Source organism: Bombina bombina, chromosome 4 (genome assembly GCF_027579735.1).
Source record: "Bombina bombina isolate aBomBom1 chromosome 4, aBomBom1.pri, whole genome shotgun sequence".
NCBI lineage: Eukaryota > Metazoa > Chordata > Amphibia > Anura > Bombinatoridae > Bombina > Bombina bombina.
The window spans coordinates 747,569,146-747,592,497 of NC_069502.1; the positions used below are offsets into that span (position 1 = coordinate 747,569,146).

The following is a 23,352-nucleotide window of genomic DNA, read 5'->3' on the forward strand; positions in this document are numbered from 1 at the left end:
GTGCATGTAATATTAATACTAGTGATGCCCCAGCTTTATGTTTAACCCCGCAAAGGAGACAAACACAAAGTACCACTTGGGAGCTGCAGAGCACTTCTGGTAGCAAAGGGACCCAATCAGCAGCATTAGTCCCTCAGATTAGAATGGCCCTTTAAACGAAGTATTGAGAGCCAAGGCAATCTGTTTATGTTGCCATCTACATACAGTAGAAGAATAAAACATAAGATTGGAATTGGTGCTTTTGCATATTTTGCTACACACCTTACATAGTAACATAGTATATGAGGTTTAAAAAAAGACAGAAATCCAGCGAGTTCAATCTATACAAATCTTAATTTATCTACAATAAAAGCTCCAGTTGATCTTAAATTAATCCCATTAAAAAAGGTGACCCATTTAACACAAGCAATCATATCCCTGAATTCTGTTTCTAGCCAGAAATGTATCTAAAACAAACCTTGCTTAGTAAGTTCTTGCGCCTCTGTTAAAAAACAGTTTAAGACTGTTGTTAGGTTGCTGAAACGAAGATGACAGTGCTGAAGGAACTGAAGTGTTTGTGGATCAATGAAGTTACAAGAACCATCATAAAGTGGCACACCTGTAAGACAATTGTTAGAAGGTAAGAGAAATGGACATTAAACACCTCAAGATAATATAAATCGTTTAATCACATATAGTAAAACAACTTTGCAATACATTTTCACTTATTATTTTGTTCTCCTTTCCTGCAATTTAATTCTGAATATTGTGGGCTTTACAATTCATGCAGACACTAGCTATTTTCTACACAGTCATTGGTTGCACACTCTAGTAAGCCATTTATTCCCATTCCTAATTGGCTTCAGCAAAACCTAAGTTACAATATGGAGGCAGCTACTGCTTTATGAACATTAACTTTACCCTTATTTTTTCAATATTTAAACAATGAATATAATTGATAAAAATACATGTACAACTTATTCTCAGGCTAATCTTTGCTCTGAATACATAATTAAAGCAATGGTTTAAATATTGTTTGACATACCAGCATTTAACCAATTCTACATGACACAGTATATAAGACATTTATTTTTCCCTGGTCACAAGAAAAAAAAAATCATCATCTTGAACCTACACCACTGACACACACTCTTATTCTTCATTCTCCTTTCCTATTATAACCTGATCTTTGATCCTATAGCCTCCCAATATCACATCAAACTAGGTCTTTTATTTCTTCAAGCATACAATAAAGTGCACATAACTCATCCACCTTACAGTCAGTTAAATGATTTTTCACAATTAATTCTTTTCACCCAAAGTTTCTATACAGCAAAGCTTGACAAATGGGAGAAGCATCTAGAAGCCAGCATATTTTAGATTTAATGGGGTATATTTTAATAGAAGAGTGTGTGCGAGTGAGTGCGCAAAAAGAGGCAGACATGGCAAAAAATATTTCCTTTATTCTGCATACCTTCATATACTGATCATAGCTAAAAAGAAAACAATCCAACATAAAATTCATCAAGAACAGCATCACTAAATATAATTTTAATCTAAAATACATTCAAGAGTCCCAACCACCTAATAGACACTAGAATCCCAGAAGCAAAGGGAATCCCCATAGTAAAACAGCAAGCTAATAACTGCCAATTGCCTTCAGAAAAAAAGTGCTATCCAACAACAGCAGCAGCTTTTGCTTTATTTGCTCCCTTTAAATTGCATTCATGACAGTACAAAGTAAGAAGCAAGTAAAGCAAGTATTATAAGATAGCACACATTTAGGCTTGAATGTTTTGGTAGCATCACAAAATGTGTTAAATTGTATGTTGGCCATGTTAGGGCACTTGGTGTGACATAGCAGCAAAGCAGTAAGATAAAGTTACTTGACAAGGTGAAGCAGAATTGTGGTCCAGTGTCTAGCCTGAAATGTATTTAAAACAGCATAATTGAAGCTGCAACCTACATGTCAATCTATTGGCTACAAATGACCCTCTCAGGACACGTGGATGTAGAACATCATCTGCAGTACAAGAGTCTGTTCAGTGCAGACATTGAAAAGCTGCAAATCACAGCCATTGTGACCTCAATAGCTTCACACCAGAAATCTCAGCGCAGTCCCCTCCCTCTAGACATCCTGCCTAGTATCTGGGGCACCACACAAAGCAGCCATCTCCCACGTAACCTAGCCTTTGCGAGGCAGCGAGTCTAAAAGGAATACACAGTGCGTAAAAAAAATAAAAAAATATTAACCTTATGGTTGCTAAAGAACTAAACAAAAAAGCCTGCAATGCATTTTACAGCAATACCCTGCTGTCAATCTGTTATACAGTTTAGAAGATATATGTGTGTGTATATGGTGGCTATCGTTTTACAACGGTTCAATTTACACCGTTTCAGAATAACAACCTTTTTTTTTTTTTAGTCATGTGACTGCTATTGAAAAGCATTGAGAAGCAGTGCATTTATTAAAAAAGCCAGTAGGTGGAGCTGTCTGCTTGTGTTGCAGCAAAGCCAAGCAAGCTGAAATTAATCAGTTTAACCAGACCTGAGCTATTCAAGGAGATTTCAAAGGAACAATATCTTCCTGTCTATAATACAGTCCAGATTGGAATGCATAAAAAGAACTGTTTGCAGAAAAATGCAAGTGAAGTCTGTGTTGTGATTATGTTATTAGGTTTATACTGCTGTTTAGCATTTAAAGTCTTCATTTCAAAGCTTTAAAAATAATGTATTAGGTGTTACTTATGACAATTTTGAGAGGGGCCTGAAACCTATCTCCCTCACTTCCCATTGACTTACATTATAAACTGGGCTTTAATTTACAACAGTTTCGATTTACAACCATTCCTTCTGGAACCTAACCCCGGCGTAAACTGAGGGCTACCTGTGTGTGTGTATATATATATATATATATATATATATATATATATATATATATATATATATATATATATATATATATATATATATATATATATATATATATAAATAAATGTGAACAAACTGCATCTGCAACTTCTGACAAATAACTCCTGTCATGTTTGATTATCCACTAGAAGTGCCTTAACTTGCCCCTTAAAGGGACAGTCTACATCAAAACTTTTTTTTCTTCAGATATTCACTTTATTACCCATTCCCCAGTTATGCATAACCAACACTATTATATTAATATACCTTTCACCTGAGCTTATCTTGTATCTAAGCATCTGCAGACTGCCCTCTTATCTCAGTTTTTTTGACAGACAAGCATTTTATACAATCAGTGCTGACTCAAAACTTCACAGAAGTGAGCACAATGCTACCTATATGACACGAACTAGCAGTGTAACTGAAAAAACTTTCAAAATGCACTAAGAGGCAGTCTTCAAGGGCTTAGAAATTAGCATATGAGCCTATCTAGGTTTAGCTTTCAACTAGGGCTGCACGATTAATCGCAGATGTGATTTTAAACCGCAATTAATCGCAGATGTGATTTTAAACAGCAATTAATCGTCACGGTTTTAAAACCACGAGAGTATGCGATTTTTAGCCCCAACCCATTTGACATCACCTATGACGTACAGGAGGGCCGCCGACTTGCCGTGCCCGCCTTGCGACATTGAGCCGACTTACCGGGGTGCGCTGTGGCTGATGCGGGTAACAGAGAGAGGGGGCAGATTTACCGGGGTGCGCTGTGACTGATACGGGTTACAGGGAGGGGGGCCGACTTACCGGGGAGCGCAGTGGCCGACGTGGCTGATGCGGGTTACAAGGAGGGGGCCGACTTACAGGCGTGCGCTGTGGCGGGTTACAGGGAGGGGGGCCGACGTGGCTGATGCGGGTTACAGGGAGGGGGGCCGATGATGGTTACAGGTGGTTTTTATGATGTTAAAGGGGGTGCTTATTGGGGGGGTTACAGTGGGAGCTGATGGGACTTATGTAGGTTACAGAGGGGGGCTTGACTGTCCCTTTAAGAGCCCAAAATAAAATAGAAGACATTGAACTGCCAAGTAGCTTAACTTTCATCTTTCTCTTTTTCAATGGGTTTAATATACCCACTTTTCAATTTGAAAAATATAGAATCCTCTTAAAGAGAAAAGGTTCAACAGCAGGAGTTGTCCATTAGGAAAATGAACTAGTTGAGGTGTCAGTCTTTATTTAAAATGTGAAAACATGACCCTAACAGTTTTAGGAACAGTGCATGTTGCCATAGCTGAACCCTGTCAAAACAGATACAATAATTTTCCTTGCACCAAAAACCTTATAGGATACAAGTCTGTTTTTTTTAAGGATATAATCTAATTTGTTTCTTCCTTATTTCAACACTGCACCAAAGAAATACAACACAGTTTCACATGCCAGTTTGAGTTGCAACTATTTTGTTCCTTATCTTTATGAACTAACTAGGGGTGTGCTTTAGGATGCTTTAATGTGAATGTGCAACGCACTAAGATCTGTGCAAATCCAATATTGCACTTTCACAATAATAAATGCAGAGAACGGCCACCTTCTTCCACATTTGGATGCCACCCCTAAAACTAACCCTCTTCCAACCTTTTCCTTTGCACAGTGCCAGTTAAACGGAAATAAACTCACTTTGTGTGTGTAGTATACATCGACAATTAAGCAACCCATGACAAAAGATCAGCATATAAAATACATGTTTATAGAACATTTAAACAGTTATTTTTAGCAAAACATAAATTTTACAATGTATGTACTGTGTGTGTGTGTGTGTATATATATATATATATATATATATATATATATATATATATATATATATATATATATATATATATATATATATATATATATATATATATATATATATATATTCCCTTTAAACAACATCATATCTTCTCTGATGTGGCAAAAAAAAAAAAAAAACACACACAGAAAAAGGGGAAATGTGTATAAATAATAAGAAGCAAAGTACAATTATTTTTATTATGCATAATGAAGACCCAACATTTTTCTTTGATGATTCAGATAGAAAATGCAATTTAAAACAAATTTCTATTTTACTTGTGTTATTCATTTTTCTTTGTTCTCTTGTTATATTGTGTTAAAGGGACACAAAACCCAAACATTTTGTTTTGCAATTCAGAAAGAGCATGCAATTTTAAGCAACTTTCTATTTTACTCCTATTATCAATTTGTCTTTGTTCTCTTGCTATCTTTATTTGAAAAAGAAGGCATCTATGCTTTTTTCGGTTCAGTACTCTGGACAGCAATTTTTTATTGGTGGATGAATTTATCCACCAATCAGCAAGGACAACCCAGGTTATTCACCAAAAATGGGCCGGCATCTAAACTTACATTCTTGCATTTTAAATAAAGATACCAAGAGAATGAAGAAAATTTGATAATAGGAGTAAATTAGAAAGTTGCTTAAAATTTCATGCTCAATCTGAATCATGAAAGAATTTTTTTGGGTACAGCGTCCCTTTAAGAAGCAGGGACGTAATGTTTAGGAGCCAGCCCATTTCTGGAGCACTAGATGGCAGCACTATTTCCTGTCATGTAGTGCTCCAGATGCCTACCTAGGTATCTCTTCAACACAGAATATCATGGGAATTAAACAAATTTGATAATAGAAGTAAATTGGAAACTTTTTATTAAATGGTTTGTTCTATCTCAATCACAAAAGAAAAATGTTGTGTATCATATCCCTTTAATTTATCTGGTACTCCAACAGAAAAGAAATGCAGAAGGAAAAGCCACTGGAAATAGTCATTGTGTTTATTAAATAATACAAATTACTTACAGAGACGATCAAACTCTTGTTTTGTAAAAACAACTTTATTCCATGTCCACTCAAGAACAAATCTTAGATTTGTTGCAGATCTTGGTTGCTCTTAAAAAAACATAACCAAAACAAAAATCAGCATGAAGAGGAGAGAAACAAAAACAAAAAAACACAATACCACACAAGCTTTGATTAGACGCAGCATGAAAATCTTTTACCTTCACTCGTCCACTGTTTGATACAACTTGTAAGAAGCCCAAGAGAACTTGTTTCAACAGCAGCTGACAACACGGCCTGCAGTTGTTCCTCCTGAAACAAAGATGCACAAAACGTATTTGCACTGTTAGTAAAAGGTAAACAGTTCATTTTGGTAGCAAATCACATTACTTAAAGGGACACTGAACCCAAATTTTTTCTTTCATGATTCAGATAAAGCATTACATTTTAAGTAACTTTCTAATTTACTCCTATTATCAAATTTTCTTCATTCTCTTGGTATCTTTATTTGAAATGCAAGAATCTTAAGTTTAGATGTCGGCCCATTTTTGGTGAACAACCTGGGTTGTCCTTGCTGATTGGTGGATAAATTCATCCACCAATAAAAAAGTGCTATCCAGAGTTCTGAACCTCAAAAAAAGCTTAGATGCCTTCTTTTTCAAATAAAGATAGCAAGAGAACGAAGAAAAAATGATAATAGGAGTAAATTAGAAAGTTGCTTAAAATTGCATGCTCTATCTGAATCATGAAATAAAAAATTTGGGTTCAGTGTCCCTTTAAATAAATAAATAAAAAAAATAAAAAAAAACACAACCCACTCCTTGTTAACGAAATTAAATCTGGTGGTGATTGATTTAAGAAAAGAAAAAAAAATACTATTGCAGTGTTTACCTGGCTCAAGCTAGAAGGCTGGACATCAGCAAGTCTTGGGGACAACAGGCCAGCCACAAGACATCTGTTATAACCATCAGGAATTGCTTCATTTAAAGAAGGAGCGGATGTCTTTAAAAACTGCAACGTCTGCACAAAAAACAACAACAACGCACTACTGAATATATGAAGAAAGAATTATCGAGCTATTAAATATTATTCTCCATGTACAGTAAATAGTTAGCAAAATACTTTAATTGTATTTTTTACTGGAAAGGTTACAGAAGGAAAATATGAACAATGTAGTTGCCCTTGTTTTTCTTAAATGCTACAAAGAATCAATACATTATAAAGTTAATCATGAATAAAAAGACAAAGGATTAAGAGCTTGTAAAAATGTGTCCATTCATTACAAAATTCCATATGTGCATGTCTGTACAAAAGCCCAATGCAACTAAGAACTCCAAAATGTTGGCTAGCTTTTCGGTAGTGGGTTTAAGGTTCAATAATTCTATACAGATTCTTAACAGTGTGCTCTAGCCTCATATTAAAAAAGTAGCACCATAGATTAAACCAGGCAACACAAAAATTGTGCTTGGTAATATTATGTTATGTAAATACTAGCTATATGTCACCCTAGGTAAACTGAAATTACATTCCGATTTACATTTGTACCCGATTGTTACATATTCAGACCAAGGGACATGTTCCAGATAACATTAGTTAAAACGAACTTCCATACTGAAAATAAACTTTACCATATAAAAATAAATAAAAATTAAATTATAAAATTTACTCCACACCTTAAAGGGACAGTTTACTCAAGCATTTTCTTCCCTTTAATTTGTTCCCAATGATCCCCTTTACCTGCAGGAGTGTATTAAATTGTTTACAAGCATTTCCATGACCCTGATATTGGTATTTAAAAAAGTTGATTTAGCCTGTGGTATCCCCACCCATCCTGAAAGTGTTTGGTCTCAAGGCCAAGCTGTGTTTACACAGCCAGTAGAAGGAATTACACTCCCAGTGGGTTACAGAAGAGATAAGCTAATAAAATGTTAATTTTCCATTGTTCTCTACAAGTATTGGTGACTGGTTTATGGATAGATACAAGCTAAAGAAGCATGTATATATACACAATGTGATAAAGTAATCAAATCTGATTATACCTACAAGCTCAACCCATTTTATTAGGTTGTGGCTTCAAAACACAAAATCAGCTAATTCATATACACAAATAAGACTTAAAAAAGCAAATCTCATACATTTTATACTCTGCAGCTGGTAAACAAAGTAATTGGAAACACATTAAAAGGCCATAATACCCAAATGTTTAAACACTTGAAAGTGACGCAGTATAGCTCTATGTAAAAAAGAAAGATATTTAACCTCAAAAGTTTCTCAGTAGCCACATCCCACTGTAAAGGATTTCTAAGCAACAAATCAGTATGGAAGGAGCGAGCTTTAGTGCACACTCATCTTATTTCCCTATTCAGTGTAAGGAAGTTTACTATGAAATCTCATGAGATCACAGTAAAAGAGTTCATGACCTCAGCACTGCTGATACTGATTGGCTGCAGTTCATTTTTTCTTTATCCTGCAGCTGGGCTGCAGCTGAGTATAACTTTTTACACAGAAATTACTCTGCTGAGCTGAGGAAATTATGGAGGTAAAATATATTCTTTTTTTAGATAGAGATGCTCAGGTGATATTTTCCTGTCAGCTTTTTACAGTTATACTGCATCAGTTTCAAGTGATTTAGCATATATGAGTATTATGTCCCTTTAAAGGAAAAACAATTTTACAGTATACTGTCCCTTTAAGAGTCTCCACTTCAAAAACATTTATTCTTCAAATAAAGCGCCAAACCTTAACACACGTACATTAAAAACAGCAAACAGCATAACAAGAGTCCCTTTCTAAGTTTGTCTCAGGACTCCTGTGACCACTTAGATGAAATGGATTTTCACACTTGGCGTCGCCGATGTGAACTGGCGCAAGAATCTGAGCATTACTCCACAGAGGCTTTTGAAAAAGTCTGTATGAATAACAGATAAAAAGCATAGGGGTAATGTGTCCCTCAAGGGCTTCCATATTTCCATGTGGAGTCATGCCAACAGTGCTAGTTCTAGTGGTCATTGGTCACGCCAAGTATGAAGATCCATTTCATCTAAGCAATCAAGGAAGTCCGGGATACTCGTTATGCTGTGTTTGCAGTTTTTATTATTTATATCATATTTATTACTTGTAAGTTATAATATTGGTGCAGGAGGTGCTTGTTTTATCCTCTGTTTGATTTTAATTATAAAATGTACCTCTTTTTGGAATCCAGCACAAGTAATATGCAGAAGACCAGAGCACAGCAAGCATGTGGCATCTGGTTGATAAGAGAAAATAAAAAGAAAATTAATAAGCTTTTAAATTTTCCAAAGTATCAACTACTACTAATGTGAGCCAAGATGCATACAAAAGAGAGAGAGAGAGAGAAAGAGAGAGAGAGAAAGAGAGAGAGAGAAAGAGAGAAAGAGAGAGAGAGAAAGAGAGAAAGAAAGAGAGAAAGAGAGAGAAAGAGAGAAAGAAGAGAGAGAGAAAGAGAGAGAGAAAAAGAGAGAGAGAAAGAAAGAGAGAAAGAAAGAGAGAGAGAGAGAAAGAGAGAGAGAGAAAGAAAGAGAGAGAAAGAAAGAGAGAGAGAGAGAGAGAGAGAGAGAGAGAGAGAGAGAGAGAGAGAGAGAGAGAGAGAGAGAGAGAGAGAGAGAGAGAGAGAAAAAAAAAAAAAAAAAAAAAAAAGAGAGAAAAAAAAAAGAGAGAGAAAAAAAGAGAGAAAAAAAGAGAGAGAGAAAAAAAAGAGAAAAAGAGAGAAAAAAAAGAGAGAGAAAAAAAGAGAGAGAAAAAAAAGAGAGAAAAAAAAAGAGAAAGAAAAAGAGAGAGAAAAAGAAAAAAAAGAGAAAGAAAAAGAAAAAAAGGAGAGAACAATTGTTCAAAATGTTTGCCACAATTCTTTGTTAACTTTATTGAGAGGTTTAGTTTTGAAAGATTCATACCAAAATTATAAGTGCTTGGGTAGTAGAACTGCTCTGGGGGAGGATAGGATGGGGGAACTCCTCTGCTCAAACTGCGCTCATGTACAAGAATATCAAAAATACTGTCTTGTGCAGTCATATTCACCACAGCTTCAAGAGACCAAAATGCGAAGTAAGAGCAGTTGCGAAGGAATTGTCCAGGCCTACAAAAAAATGAACAAAAAATTAACTATATTTGACTATATTTTTTGAGAAGTCAAACTTCATGTTAAATATACTAGCTTCATTACCTTAAAGAATCTGGCATCTGGGCTTGATACCAACGGTTTATATCAAAAACTCCCATATAAACAGTGGGTTTGCCTTGTCCATAAGTATTAACCTGCCAGCTGAAGATAGCTACACTCGTATCAGGAGAGGTAACTGAAAAGGAAAATATCTTGAAATAAAACTATATAATTTCATAGTCACCACAGTAAACAAAAACAAAATATTAAACTCTAAGGGATATAAAAGTCAAGCATTCTATTGTTTAAAAAAAAAAAAAAAAAAAAAAAAAAAAAAAAAGTATTCCTTTTTTTATTTTAATAAATTCAACAATTGGGGTATGTATGTATATATCGATATATCTATATAGAGATATATCTATATACATACACACATTTAGCTCTGCGCTCTACAAATATATATATATATATATATATATATATATATATAGTTTTTTTTTTAATTTATATTTTAGGATTCAGACAGAACATACAATTTTAAAACAACTTTCCAATTTACTTTTATTATCAAATGTGCTTCATTCTCTTGTTATCCTTTGTCGAAGGAACAGCAATGCACTACTGGAAGCTAGCTGAACACATCGGGTGAGCCAATGACGATGTATAAGAGCAGACACCAATCAGCAGGTGTCTCCTAGTGATGCATTGCTGCTCCTGAGCAAAAGCAAATTACATAGATAAAAGTAATCTGGAAAGTTGTTTTAAACTGTATGCTCTGTCTGAATCATGAAAGATTTTTTTTTTTTTTTTTTTGGGGGGGGGGGGGGGTTAGGTCCCTTTAACATTTTAACATATAAACATTGAATAAAAAAAAAAAAAAATCTCTTTCAGTAATGCTGCATTATAAACAAAGACTATTTAACTTAAAGTGAACCTGCTGACACATACTATACCACATCAAATCTATAGAAGTATATAAATAAAAAAAAATGAACTAACCTTCCATAACCCCATCTTCTCTTTCTCCATGAGCACGGAATTTTTCTATTGTCTGGCAACCTAGTAACTTTGTATTGTTCGTCTTCCCTCTCAAAGACAAGCCATTTCCTGAAAGATCCAAGCTGTATCTTTCTTCACAATATTCCAAAACCTATAAAATAGAATATAATCTATAATAGTTTACAAACAGAATTAGTAAAATTACAAATACACAAAAAGATTAAAAAATGTGTTTTAACCCCTTGCGCCATATGGGCGTAAATACTATGTCACACGGTACTTTTGCTCAGTGTACTGTGTTAACATAGTACCTACACTGTGGCGCATGCTGTGGTACCCGCGGTCATCTTAGACAGAGGAGACTACAGCTAGGGGCACAAGGCAGATTGCTGATTTTTACAGAGAGTGACACTGTATCACTCAATGTAACAAACATTGTTGGTGCCGACTGGGAGGATCCACTACACTATAGAATTTTTTTTAAGGGAGAGGTAGGGATGGGGCCCTACTCTACAGAAAAAGATCAGCTGGAGCAGGAGATCCTACACTGCAAAAAAAAAAAAAAAAAAAAAAAAAGGGGATCTTGGAGGGGGGTATACAATTTGTTACTGGCTGAACTACAAAAATTAAAAAAGCACATTGTAAATGCAATATTTTGAATGTTATATGAATACTATATATTTTTAAAGTAGACACTCCAAGGTATTGCTCTAGGCCCGTTTTGGTATATTTCATGCTACTATTTGGCTGTCAGATCATTTAACTTTGGGTTCTCAATTAAATTATTTACACATATAACTACTCCAGGCATAAGACAAATAGTTGGAAAAGCTTCTCTGGGGGGAGGGTCACACTTCTGAAATTCAATGCAGTGAGTTAATCAGGTAGCTTGTAAGGTTAATATTTGCTCTAGTGTAGAGATTACCCTCCCACCTGACACCTCCCAAACAGTGTGTGTGTGTCCATGGCACTCCACCATCTTAGGTACTTTCAGACAGTTGTTAAGGGATTTTATTAATTTTTTTTTTTATATATTGCCCAACTATGAAAAACAAAAAGTCAGAGTATAAACCCAAGGAAAAGATAGCAAACAACGTCTCGAGTTGAGTGATTCTCTGCCCCTCTCTTTCCAGAACCGTGGTTCTTTGGGAGAGTTCATGAACAGATCTTCGTTTACATCCCTGGTGTAAAGGGGGGCTAAGCTTTTAAGTAAAACTTGATGTCGTTAAGCAGGTTTTCCTCCATATTATGCAGTAAAACATTTATAATGAAACTATATTTCAATATTCAAATCAACATAACATAGTGAATTTATTTAAAACTTCTGTCGGACTCTGAGATTCCTCCTTTTTTAGTTACCTTCGTTTTCCTTAAAAAGAAATCTAAACAGATTTTTTTTAAAGGTTTTAACCTTTTAAGTTTAACATCTTACCTCATAGAGAATCTGTCCAGAAGCCAAGCATTTTCTATCACCGAAGGCCAACTGTAGCAAATGTAAGCTAACATCTCCACCACTTTTAAAAAAAAAAAAAAAAAAATTATGTATCCAAAATACACTTGAAGGGACATGAAACCCACATTTTTTCTTTCATGATTTAGAAAGAGACTGCAATTTTAAACATCTTTCTAATTTACTTCTATTATCTTGATATTCTTTGCTGAAAAGCATATCTAGATATGCTCAGTAGCTGCTGATTGGTTGCTGCACATAGAAGCCTCATGTGATTGGCTCACCCATGTGCATTGCTTTTTCTTCTAAAAAGGATATCTAAAAAAATGAAGCAAAATAAATAATAGAAGTAAATTGTAATGTTGTTTAAATTTGTATGTTCTATCTGAATCATGAAAGAAAGATTTTGTGTTTAGTGGCCCTTTAACAGTGAGAAACAGGTTAAATACAAAGCCATATTCAACTTAAAGTGATGGTAAACTCTTGCCTTTATAAAATCAGATCCCTTAAGTCAGTGATATTTTAGATTGAGTTTAATTCATCAGTTGTAATGAAGTTGTGCTATAACTAACTTTTTAATGTTGCATGCCCCACTAGCTGGATGCCAAAGGGGGCACGCAAAGATTGGATGAAGTCGGATTTCTCATCGATTAGCAAAATAAAGTGTTAGATGCGGGCGAAGGAATGACGCAATGTTTACCATTACTAAATTATAAATATTTTACAAATGAAGAGTTTTGTAATTGAATTAAAAAGTGTCCCCTAATTTTAAGAATAATTGTATATACTGCGCACTACATTCCAAAAGTTTACAATCACTTTAAACATATGCATTGGCTGCATGCATATGCCTCGTCATTGGCTGACCTGATGTGTTCAGCTAGGTCCTACCTACAATTACTCTTCTAAATAAACGTTACCAAAGCAATAAAGCAAATTTGATATGAGAAGTAGGAAATTTGTTAAAAACTGTTTTATATTACATTTTAAACAGATTTGAGTCATGACAGCATAGATGCACTGTGCTATGGGGAAGAAACATCTCAATAACTTCTAATATAGTATGTAAATTACATACTTTAACTGTGTCTGCAAATCTTACACAGAAATCAATTAACACCTTACCTTTGACCAGACTGAACAGCCCAAAGATAGCAGCAATTTCGTGGATCATTTTCCGGCTCCTGGAAAGTAACAGCACAAACAGGAACTCTGCCTCCTTCAATCTGGACATGGTATCTAACAAAATATTAATACTAAATTATAAACTACAGTAATCTCATTAGTTAATAAACATTTCAATACAAAAACACACAACCTATAAATAAAAAATAAGAGAATAGTCAGTTACTGCTAAAAAAAAAAAAAAAAAAATCTTAAAAAACACCAAGTACATTAAAGGGCCATAATACCCAAATGTTGAAACACTTGAAAGTGATGCAGCATAGCTGTAAAAAGCCGACTAGAAAATATCACCTGAACATCTCTATGTAAAAAAGAAAGATATTTTACCTCAAAAGTTCCTCAGTAGCCACATCCCATTGTAAAGGACTTCTAAGCAATAAATCAGTATGTCTGTCCTGGGACAGCTGAAAGGATGAGCCTCGTGCACTCTCATATTTCCCTATTCAGATTAGGGAAGTTTACAATGAAATCTCATGAGAGTTAAGTCAAATCTCATGAGATCACAGTAAAAGAGTTCATGACCTCAGCACTGCTGATGATTGGCTGCTATTCATTTCTTCATTTTTTTTACCAGCAGCTGGGAGCAGCTGAGTATAACTTTTTACACAGAACTTACTCTGCTGAGCTGAGGAAATTGTGAGGTAAAATATCTTCCTTTTTTACATAGAGATGCTCAGGTGATATTTTCCTGTCAGCTTTTTACAGTTATACTTCATCCGTTTCAAGTGATTTAGCATATGCGTATTATGTCCCTTTAAGTAACAGCACAATTACTTGCCTGAGTTCATGAAAAAAAAAAGGGAGAGAAAAATATCAAAATACTGAATAATTATCCAACATAGTAATGGATTTCAGTCTTGCTGTAGAACAAAGTCTGCACATTATTGAATCACATTAACATCTTGTTTGCTGCATTTATTTTCAGTAGCCAAACTACACCTACCTCTTGCCACATTTATAGGAGCCAATCTGGGCTTGAGACTACAGCTGGCAAGGCTAGCTACAGACATATTAGTATAAAGTGGATTGTTTTTGTATTTCCTATCTGTTAAAAGTAAATTAGGGAATGATATGAAACAAAATTTGACTTGAGAATTCTGCAGAGTGTATTTCCAGCTCTGAGTGTAAGAAAGGTCACACTAAGCCCTTTAATATACTTGAAACTAACTATCATATCAACTCTTTCCTTTCCACTAAGCTATTCATATTCAGACTATTGAGGCTTTTCTGGCAACTTTTACTTTTTAGACCATATACCATTTTAGTAGCCCTTTATTACACATATATCAGTTAGGATATATGGTCTCCAGAACTGCGCACAATACTCAAGATGAGGCCTTACTGTGATATTTAACCCCTTGAGTGCTAATGACGGCTCTGAGCCATCACAAATTGTCTCAGTCAGGTGCTAATGATGGCTCAGAGCCGTCGCTAGCAATCTCCCACTTTGAGAGAGATCTGGGGGCTCCCACCGGCTCCTACCCCGGCGATTGGGCCTGTATAGTGACAGGCATTGCTGGGGCTTCACAATACGCTCGGTGACGTCACGCGCAATGAAGTGATGACGTCACCGCGCAACTTTATTTAACATTAACAATGTTAAATATAGGAGCAGGTGGCATGCTGCTTAGAAGCCTGTATCTCAGGCATCTAAGCAGCTACAGACCCCCAAGACCCACCGTTGCAAAGGTAATCTTGGGGATCTGAAAAAAAAAAAGTTTTAAAAAATATTTTTAAAAATATAAAATAAAAAAAAAACCTTTAAAAAAACCTTAGCACCCAGGTGGGAAAGTGCTTAGCACTCAAAGGGTTAAAGGGATACTGAACACAATTTTTTTTTCTCTCATGATTCAGATAGAGCATGTAATTTTTAGCAACTTTCTAATTTATTTCTATTATCAATTTTTCTTTGTTCTCTTGCTATCTTTTATTTGAAAAGGCAGGAATGAAAGCTTTGGAGCCGGCCTATTTTTTGTTCAGTACCCATGGATAGGGCTTGCTGATTGGTGCCTGCATTTAGCCATCCAATCAGCAAGCGCAACCCAGGTTCTCAACCTAAAATGTGCTGGCTACAAAGCTTTTATTCCTGCTTTTTCAAATAAAGATAGCAAGAGAACGAAGAAAAGGTGATAATAGAAGTAAATTAGAAAGCTGCTTAAAATTGCATGCTCTATCTGAATAATGAAAGAAAAAAATTTGTGTTTGGTGTCCCTTTAAAGTAGCATAAGAACATTACAATTTCTGCTGCAAATACTTCTACCAAAGAAAAAATAAAAATGTGTATTGCAAAGTTGTTTCACTAAACAAAATCTCAAATCTGTTTACGGTCTCTTTAAATAGGTATGAAAACCATATATTTCTTTCCGGATTCATATATGGCACACTCTTTTAAATAACGTTCAAATTCATTTCTATTATTAAACTTGCTGCATATTCTCTTGGTATTTTTTGTTGTATTTCATTTTTCTTTATACAGCTAACTAAATTTAGGACCACCTCTGACAAAGGTTATTAGGCCTAGAATTAATTAAAAGTAATTTATAAGCAAGATCAATATAGATAGTGCAAAAGCTTTAAAATTAGAATACAAAAAGTTGCCGATTTTTTTTTTTTTTTTTTTTATATATGTTTGTGAAAATTAATAAAAAATAAGTAATTAAAACTACTTACTGTCGCCTCAAAGACTTCATGTTCCATAAAGACAGATATCCATCTGAAAAACCAACGGCCAGCAAATTGATCCTGCTTATATAGGTGAGGGAAGAAACTGTAGTTCCAGACGGAGCCAACAACTGAAGACAAAGATGGCGTCTCTCTCTGGTTGCAGCTTCTCTGAGTTTGGGGATTTCATTTGGAATTCCACTCATTACTTCAAGGTCTACAAACCAATAACATAATAAAATGGCTAAAGATCTAATACCGAAAGAACATTTGGAATACAATAGAAACACACAAAAATCAGGTCAAGGGTAAAGCAAAGAGAAAGAATTAAATTGTTATTTAGCGTTACTCTAAATAAGGAATTAAAAAGCATATACACAATCAATACCTCTTTAGAATGCAATAACTCAGCAGGGTTGCTAATCATTTAAACAGTCACAAAATCAATAAAACTAATGGTTTGTATGGAGGGGGGATTCACATTTTAACAAAGAAAAAAAAAATATCTGTACCTGAAGCATCAAGCTCATCCTGATTATTAGACACGTCATCCAAGCAAAGATCAATGAGAAGAACATGGCCAACATCAGTGACCACCGCAGCAACGCCAAAGAACCATCGCAAACTCTGGTGTAAATGTTGAGTGCTAGCACTTGCACCTCCATGATTAATAATAGGTTCAACAGCAGTTACCTTAAAAAGAAAGGGCAGGCATGCTTAAAAATTTACTGTACAAAACAATTTCAAATATACGCAATCTAAAAATATTTATAATGTCATATTACTACTATTAAAATGGTAAAGGGACATTGTAATTACAAAACATTCTGCAGTCTTCAAATAACAACGGATAGCTCATTTGCCGCTGCATTCCATATATTAGTACAAGGATTAAACTGACTTCAAAAATCACATAAGAAAGCAAAACAAATAGTCTCCTTTAGTGATGCACCGAAATGGAAATTCTGGACCGAAACCGAATCGGATACCGAAAATGTATTTTTTCAAATTATTTTTTTTTTAGGTTTTTTTTGCATAATTAGAGCCAATAAAAAATTGAAAGTAACACACTAAAATTGGACAAAAATATCTTAAAACAATAATATGCTACACAATAATTAATAATGCCATTTTTGGCCAAAATGTTTCTGCGACCAAAATTTTGGTGCATCCCTACTTAAAACAATTATAAATATCAATATACTGTATTATTCTTCATTTAGTTCTATGTAACAAACATATTTAACAGGTTGTTTTTTTTTTTACCAATTATCCAAATAAAGCAGTCCTAGAAAACTCATTATATGCAGAACAGTAAGTCAAGTAATAAACTTAAAAAGCAGCTCTAGGTTAGCATCATATTTGAAACATGCTACACAATAATTTTACCGAAAATAACAGGCAAAAAAAACGAAAATGCAATTTTCGGCCGAAACTTTCTGCTGCCGAAATTTCGGTGCATCCCTAGTCTCCTTTCATCACATTTTCAGAGTTTTGTTTGAGCCCTTTAAAATTTCACTCTGGAATTGGCGACCTTCATCTTATGCTTTCAAAATGTGAATGCTACCAACTCCTTATGCTTTCAACTACAGCCTAAACACAAAAGGAAGCACATGTTGATTGAAAGCATAAATTATCGCCTTTACCATTTTGATGAACAAATGGGTGGCAAGGAAGATACACAGAGGTCATAAGATAAATACCATAGAAAGAAGCAGACACAATGACAAATATACTACTAAAATAGGTATTAGGTAAGATTTAGTTAGAGTTCAGTTTAAGGATTTAGCTCAAGTTTAGTGTCCCTTTAAAAAAAGGAACAATTAGTCAGCCAATGCATTCTGCAGAAGAGTATCTGCCACTAAGCAGCATTTATAATAAGCTAAAGTTGGCACCACATGCACAACGACAATCTATGAACTGGCACAGAAGCTGCTCTGTGAAAAGCATACCTACCAATTAGCAACCACTTGGTTACACGTGACACTGTACAGCCCTAGCATGCTACCGACTTAAATGTCACTCATTTATCTTATGTGCCAGAACAAGAATATACATACCGATCCAGGAAGTACAACTGCTTTAACAACTCTTGAAATTCCCACATCGTACAAACAGAGAACGCTGCCTTCTGCTTCCACTAGTCCCACAAGCAAGCCGGTCTTCTTCTGCCAGGAAAACTCTTTCACTGCAACTACAGTTGGTGGCCGTTCAGCCACCCCGCTAAAACGATATGCAGACAGGCGCTCGCCTGTAACAGCGTTTGTCACTTCAAGCTGCGGCCCACATGCTAACCAAGCTAGCCCAGTTCTCCCTTAAAGAATGGAAAAAGAAGTAAATATAACCCATTCATGTTCTTAGTGTAGATTTCAATTAGCCATTTCTGTTCTAATAAACAGGAATTTTAAATGTGATGTTGGTTCACTAGTCTCACTTTAGTTCAAAATAAAAATAGGTAGTGGAAACTAAAAAAGTTGTAAGTATAAGCATTTCAAGTCTCAACCCTTTCATGAGGGGTGTAATTTGTCTACATCGGAACCAAGTTTGATTGTAAACACCGAAAACAGGAAGCCACGTGACTCCAACCTTGCTGAATGGCTGCCTGCATTGCTAGACCCTGTCAGAGAATCTGGATCTTTAATAAGGAGGGGAAGAACGCCTCAAAAGTTAGGACATTCCATGCCTTCCAAAGGGCATTATAGCACAGCGCTTTTAGGACGGCGTGGAACGTCCTAAGGGCGTCAAAGGGTTAGAGAGATTTTCTTGCTGCTCAAGCAAGTGGACTGTGATTTACAACATATGTTGACAACTGTATAAAAAAAACAATTCTTTATATTTTAAAACACTATTTAAAGAGGGTCTCATAGATTCTTAAATGTGTTTCTACTAGTGGGCTTTTGTGACCTAAGTGAAATAAACCTACAGAGATACAACATACCTGTGGTAAATTTTCCACGAAGGACCGAGTCTAAGTTTATTTCATCTTCTTCAAGTGCTTTTATTGTCACATCGGGAAAATGCAGTAAACTGCTGGTTACTTGTGCAGCTAGATTCTGCATTTTTCTTCTAGTGAAAGAAGAAAAAAAAAAAAAAACTGTAAGCAGTATGACAAAGCATAAAATATTTTCAATGGCCATTATTTTAATTAACTGTTGTATACAACACGGCTTGACAAATCTCAAAAGCCAGTAATGTAAACATGTAATCAATGGATGATAACTTATGAAATACTGAGGAGCCAGAAAAACATAATTTATGTAAGAACTTACCTGATAAATTCATTTCTTTCATATTAACAAGAGTCCATGAGCTAGTGACGTATGGGATATACATTCCTACCAGGAGGGGCAAAGTTTCCCAAACCTTAAAATGCCTATAAATACACCCCTCACCACACCCACAAATCAGTTTAACGAATAGCCAAGAAGTGGGGTGATAAGAAAAAGTGCGAAGCATATAAAATAAGGAATTGGAATAATTGTGCTTTATACAAAAAAATCATAACCACCACAAAAAAGGGTGGGCCTCATGGACTCTTGTTAATATGAAAGAAATGAATTTATCAGGTAAGTTCTTACATAAATTATGTTTTCTTTCATGTAATTAACAAGAGTCCATGAGCTAGTGACGTATGGGATAATGACTACCCAAGATGTGGATCTTTCCACACAAGAGTCACTAGAGAGGGAGGGATAAAATAAAGACAGCCAATTCCTGCTGAAAATAATCCACACCCAAAATAAAGTTTAACAAAAAACATAAGCAGAAGATTCAAACTGAAACCGCTGCCTGAAGAACTTTTCTACCAAAAACTGCTTCAGAAGAAGAAAATACATCAAAATGGTAGAATTTAGTAAAAGTATGCAAAGAAGACCAAGTTGCTGCTTTGCAGATCTGGTCAACCGAAGCTTCATTCCTAAACGCCCAGGAAGTAGATACTGACCTAGTAGAATGAGCTGTAATTCTTTGAGGCGGAGTTTTACCCGACTCAACATAGGCAAGATGAATTAAAGATTTCAACCAAGATGCCAAAGAAATGGCAGAAGCTTTCTGGCCTTTCCTAGAACCGGAAAAGATAACAAATAGACTAGAAGTCTTACGGAAAGATTTCGTAGCTTCAACATAATATTTCAAAGCTCTAACAACATCCAAAGAATGCAATGATTTCTCCTTAGAATTCTTAGGATTAGGACATAATGAAGGAACCACAATTTCTCTACTAATGTTGTTGGAATTCACAACTTTAGGTAAAAATTCAAAAGAAGTTCGCAACACCGCCTTATCCTGATGAAAAATCAGAAAAGGAGACTCACATGAAAGAGCAGATAATTCAGAAACTCTTCTAGCAGAAGAGATAGCCAAAAGGAACAAAACTTTCCAAGAAAGTAATTTAATGTCCAATGAATGCATAGGTTCAAACGGAGGAGCTTGAAGAGCTCCCAGAACCAAATTCAAACTCCAAGGAGGAGAAATTGACTTAATGACAGGTTTTATACGAACCAAAGCTTGTACAAAACAATGAATATCAGGAAGAATAGCAATCTTTCTGTGAAAAAGAACAGAAAGAGCAGAGATTTGTCCTTTCAAAGAACTTGCGGACAAACCCTTATCCAAACCATCCTGAAGAAATTGTAAAATTCTCGGTATTCTAAAAGAATGCCAAGAAAAATGATGAGAAAGACACCAAGAAATATAAGTCTTCCAGACTCTATAATATATCTCTCGAGATACAGATTTACGAGCCTGTAACATAGTATTAATCACGGAGTCAGAGAAACCTCTATGACCAAGAATCAAGCGTTCAATCTCCATACCTTTAAATTTAAGGATTTCAGATCCGGATGGAAAAAAGGACCTTGTGACAGAAGGTCTGGTCTTAACGGAAGAGTCCATGGCTGGCAAGATGCCATCCGGACAAGATCCGCATACCAAAACCTGTGAGGCCATGCCGGAGCTATTAGCAGAACAAACGAGCATTCCCTCAGAATCTTGGAGATTACTCTTGGAAGAAGAACTAGAGGCGGAAAGATATAGGCAGGATGATACTTCCAAGGAAGTGATAATGCATCCACTGCCTCCGCCTGAGGATCCCGGGATCTGGACAGATACCTGGGAAGTTTCTTGTTTAGATGAGAGGCCATCAGATCTATCTCTGGGAGCCCCCACAATTGAACAATCTGAAGAAATACCTCTGGGTGAAGAGACCATTCGCCCGGATGCAACGTTTGGCGACTGAGATAATCCGCTTCCCAATTGTCTACACCTGGGATATGAACCGCAGAGATTAGACAGGAGCTGGATTCCGCCCAAACCAAAATTCGAGATACTTCTTTCATAGCCAGAGGACTGTGAGTCCCTCCTTGATGATTGATGTATGCCACAGTTGTGACATTGTCTGTCTGAAAACAAATGAACGATTCTCTCTTCAGAAGAGGCCAAAACTGAAGAGCTCTGAAAATTGCACGGAGTTCCAAAATATTGATCGGTAATCTCACCTCCTGAGATTCCCAAACTCCTTGTGCCGTCAGAGATCCCCACACAGCTCCCCAACCTGTGAGACTTGCATCTGTTGAAATTACAGTCCAGGTCGGAAGAACAAAAGAAGCCCCCTGAATTAAACGATGGTGATCTGTCCACCACGTTAGAGAGTGTCGAACAATCGGTTTTAAAGATATTAATTGAGATATCTTCGTGTAATCCCTGCACCATTGGTTCAGCATACAGAGCTGAAGAGGTCGCATGTGAAAACGAGCAAAGGGGATCGCGTCCGATGCAGCAGTCATAAGACCTAGAATTTCCATGCATAAGGCTACCGAAGGGAATGATTGTGACTGAAGGTTTCGACAAGCTGTAATCAATTTTAGACGTCTCTTGTCTGTTAAAGACAGAGTCATGGACACTGAATCTATCTGGAAACCCAGAAAGGTTACCCTTGTTTGAGGAATCAAAGAACTTTTTAGTAAATTGATCCTCCAACCATGATCTTGAAGAAACAACACAAGTCGATTCGTATGAGACTCTGCTAAATGTAAAGACGGAGCAAGTACCAAGATATCGTCCAAATAAGGAAATACCACAATACCCTGTTCTCTGATTACAGACAGAAGGGCACCGAGAATCTTTGTGAAAATTCTTGGAGCTGTAGCAAGGCCAAACGGTAGAGCCACAAATTGGTAATGCTTGTCTAGAAAAGAGAATCTCAGGAACTGATAATGATCTGGATGAATCGGAATATGCAGATATGCATCCTGTAAATCTATTGTGGACATATAATTCCCTTGCTGAACAAAAGGCAATATAGTCCTTACAGTTACCATCTTGAACGTTGGTATCCTTACATAGCGATTCAATAATTTTAGATCCAGAACTGGTCTGAAGGAATTCTCCTTCTTTGGTACAATGAAGAGATTTGAATAAAACCCCATCCCCTGTTCCGGAACTGGAACTGGCATAATTACTCCAGCCAACTCTAGATCTGAAACACAATTCAGAAATGCTTGAGCTTTCACTGGATTTACTGGGACATGGGAAAGAAAAAATCTCTTTGCAGGAGGTCTCATCTTGAAACCAATTCTGTACCCTTCTGAAACAATGTTCTGAATCCAAAGATTGTGAACAGAATTGATCCAAATTTCTTTGAAAAAACGTAACCTGCCCCCTACCAGCGGAACTGGAATGAGGGCCGTACCTTCATGTGAACTTAGAAGCAGGCTTTGCCTTTCTAGCAGGCTTGGATTTATTCCAGACTGGAGATGGTTTCCAAACTGAAACTGCTCCTGAGGACGAAGGATCAGGCTTTTGTTCTTTGTTGAAACGAAAGGATCGAAAACGATTGTTAGCCCTGTTTTTACCTTTAGACTTTTTATCCTGTGGTAAAAAAGTTCCTTTCCCACCAGTAACAGTTGAAATAATAGAATCCAACTGAGAACCAAATAATTTGTTTCCCTGGAAAGAAATGGAAAGTAGAGTTGATTTAGAAGCCATATCAGCATTCCAAGTCTTAAGCCATAAAGCTCTTCTGGCTAAGATAGCCAGAGACATAAATCTAACATCAACTCTAATAATATCAAAAATGGCATCACAGATGAAATTATTAGCATGCTGGAGAAGAATAATAATATCATGAGAATCACGATTTGTTACTTGTTGCGCTAGAGTTTCCAACCAAAAAGTTGAAGCTGCAGCAACATCAGCCAATGATATAGCAGGTCTAAGAAGATTACCTGAACA

The 23,352-nt window shown here is 35.9% G+C and overlaps 1 protein-coding gene across 2 annotated transcripts in view; it reads right to left on the reverse strand.

Moving 5' to 3' along the window:
- AHCTF1 (AT-hook containing transcription factor 1) overlaps positions 1 to 23,352 on the reverse strand; it is a 178,983-nt gene that overhangs the window by 151,474 nt on the left and 4,157 nt on the right. For both annotated transcript variants that reach the window (XM_053711010.1, XM_053711009.1), the window contains exons 2-15: positions 19,061 to 19,188; positions 18,183 to 18,436; positions 16,635 to 16,815; positions 16,132 to 16,339; positions 13,402 to 13,515; positions 12,259 to 12,340; positions 10,827 to 10,977; positions 9,891 to 10,023; positions 9,622 to 9,803; positions 8,896 to 8,957; positions 6,602 to 6,730; positions 5,932 to 6,022; positions 5,732 to 5,821; positions 458 to 598 (exon numbers count right to left, since the gene is read on the reverse strand). In XM_053711010.1, the coding sequence (XP_053566985.1) occupies positions 458 to 598; positions 5,732 to 5,821; positions 5,932 to 6,022; positions 6,602 to 6,730; positions 8,896 to 8,957; positions 9,622 to 9,803; positions 9,891 to 10,023; positions 10,827 to 10,977; positions 12,259 to 12,340; positions 13,402 to 13,515; positions 16,132 to 16,339; positions 16,635 to 16,815; positions 18,183 to 18,436; positions 19,061 to 19,181 (1,939 nt within the window). In that variant the 5' untranslated portion in view covers positions 19,182 to 19,188. The remainder of the gene's footprint in view (positions 1 to 457; positions 599 to 5,731; positions 5,822 to 5,931; positions 6,023 to 6,601; positions 6,731 to 8,895; positions 8,958 to 9,621; positions 9,804 to 9,890; positions 10,024 to 10,826; positions 10,978 to 12,258; positions 12,341 to 13,401; positions 13,516 to 16,131; positions 16,340 to 16,634; positions 16,816 to 18,182; positions 18,437 to 19,060; positions 19,189 to 23,352) is intronic.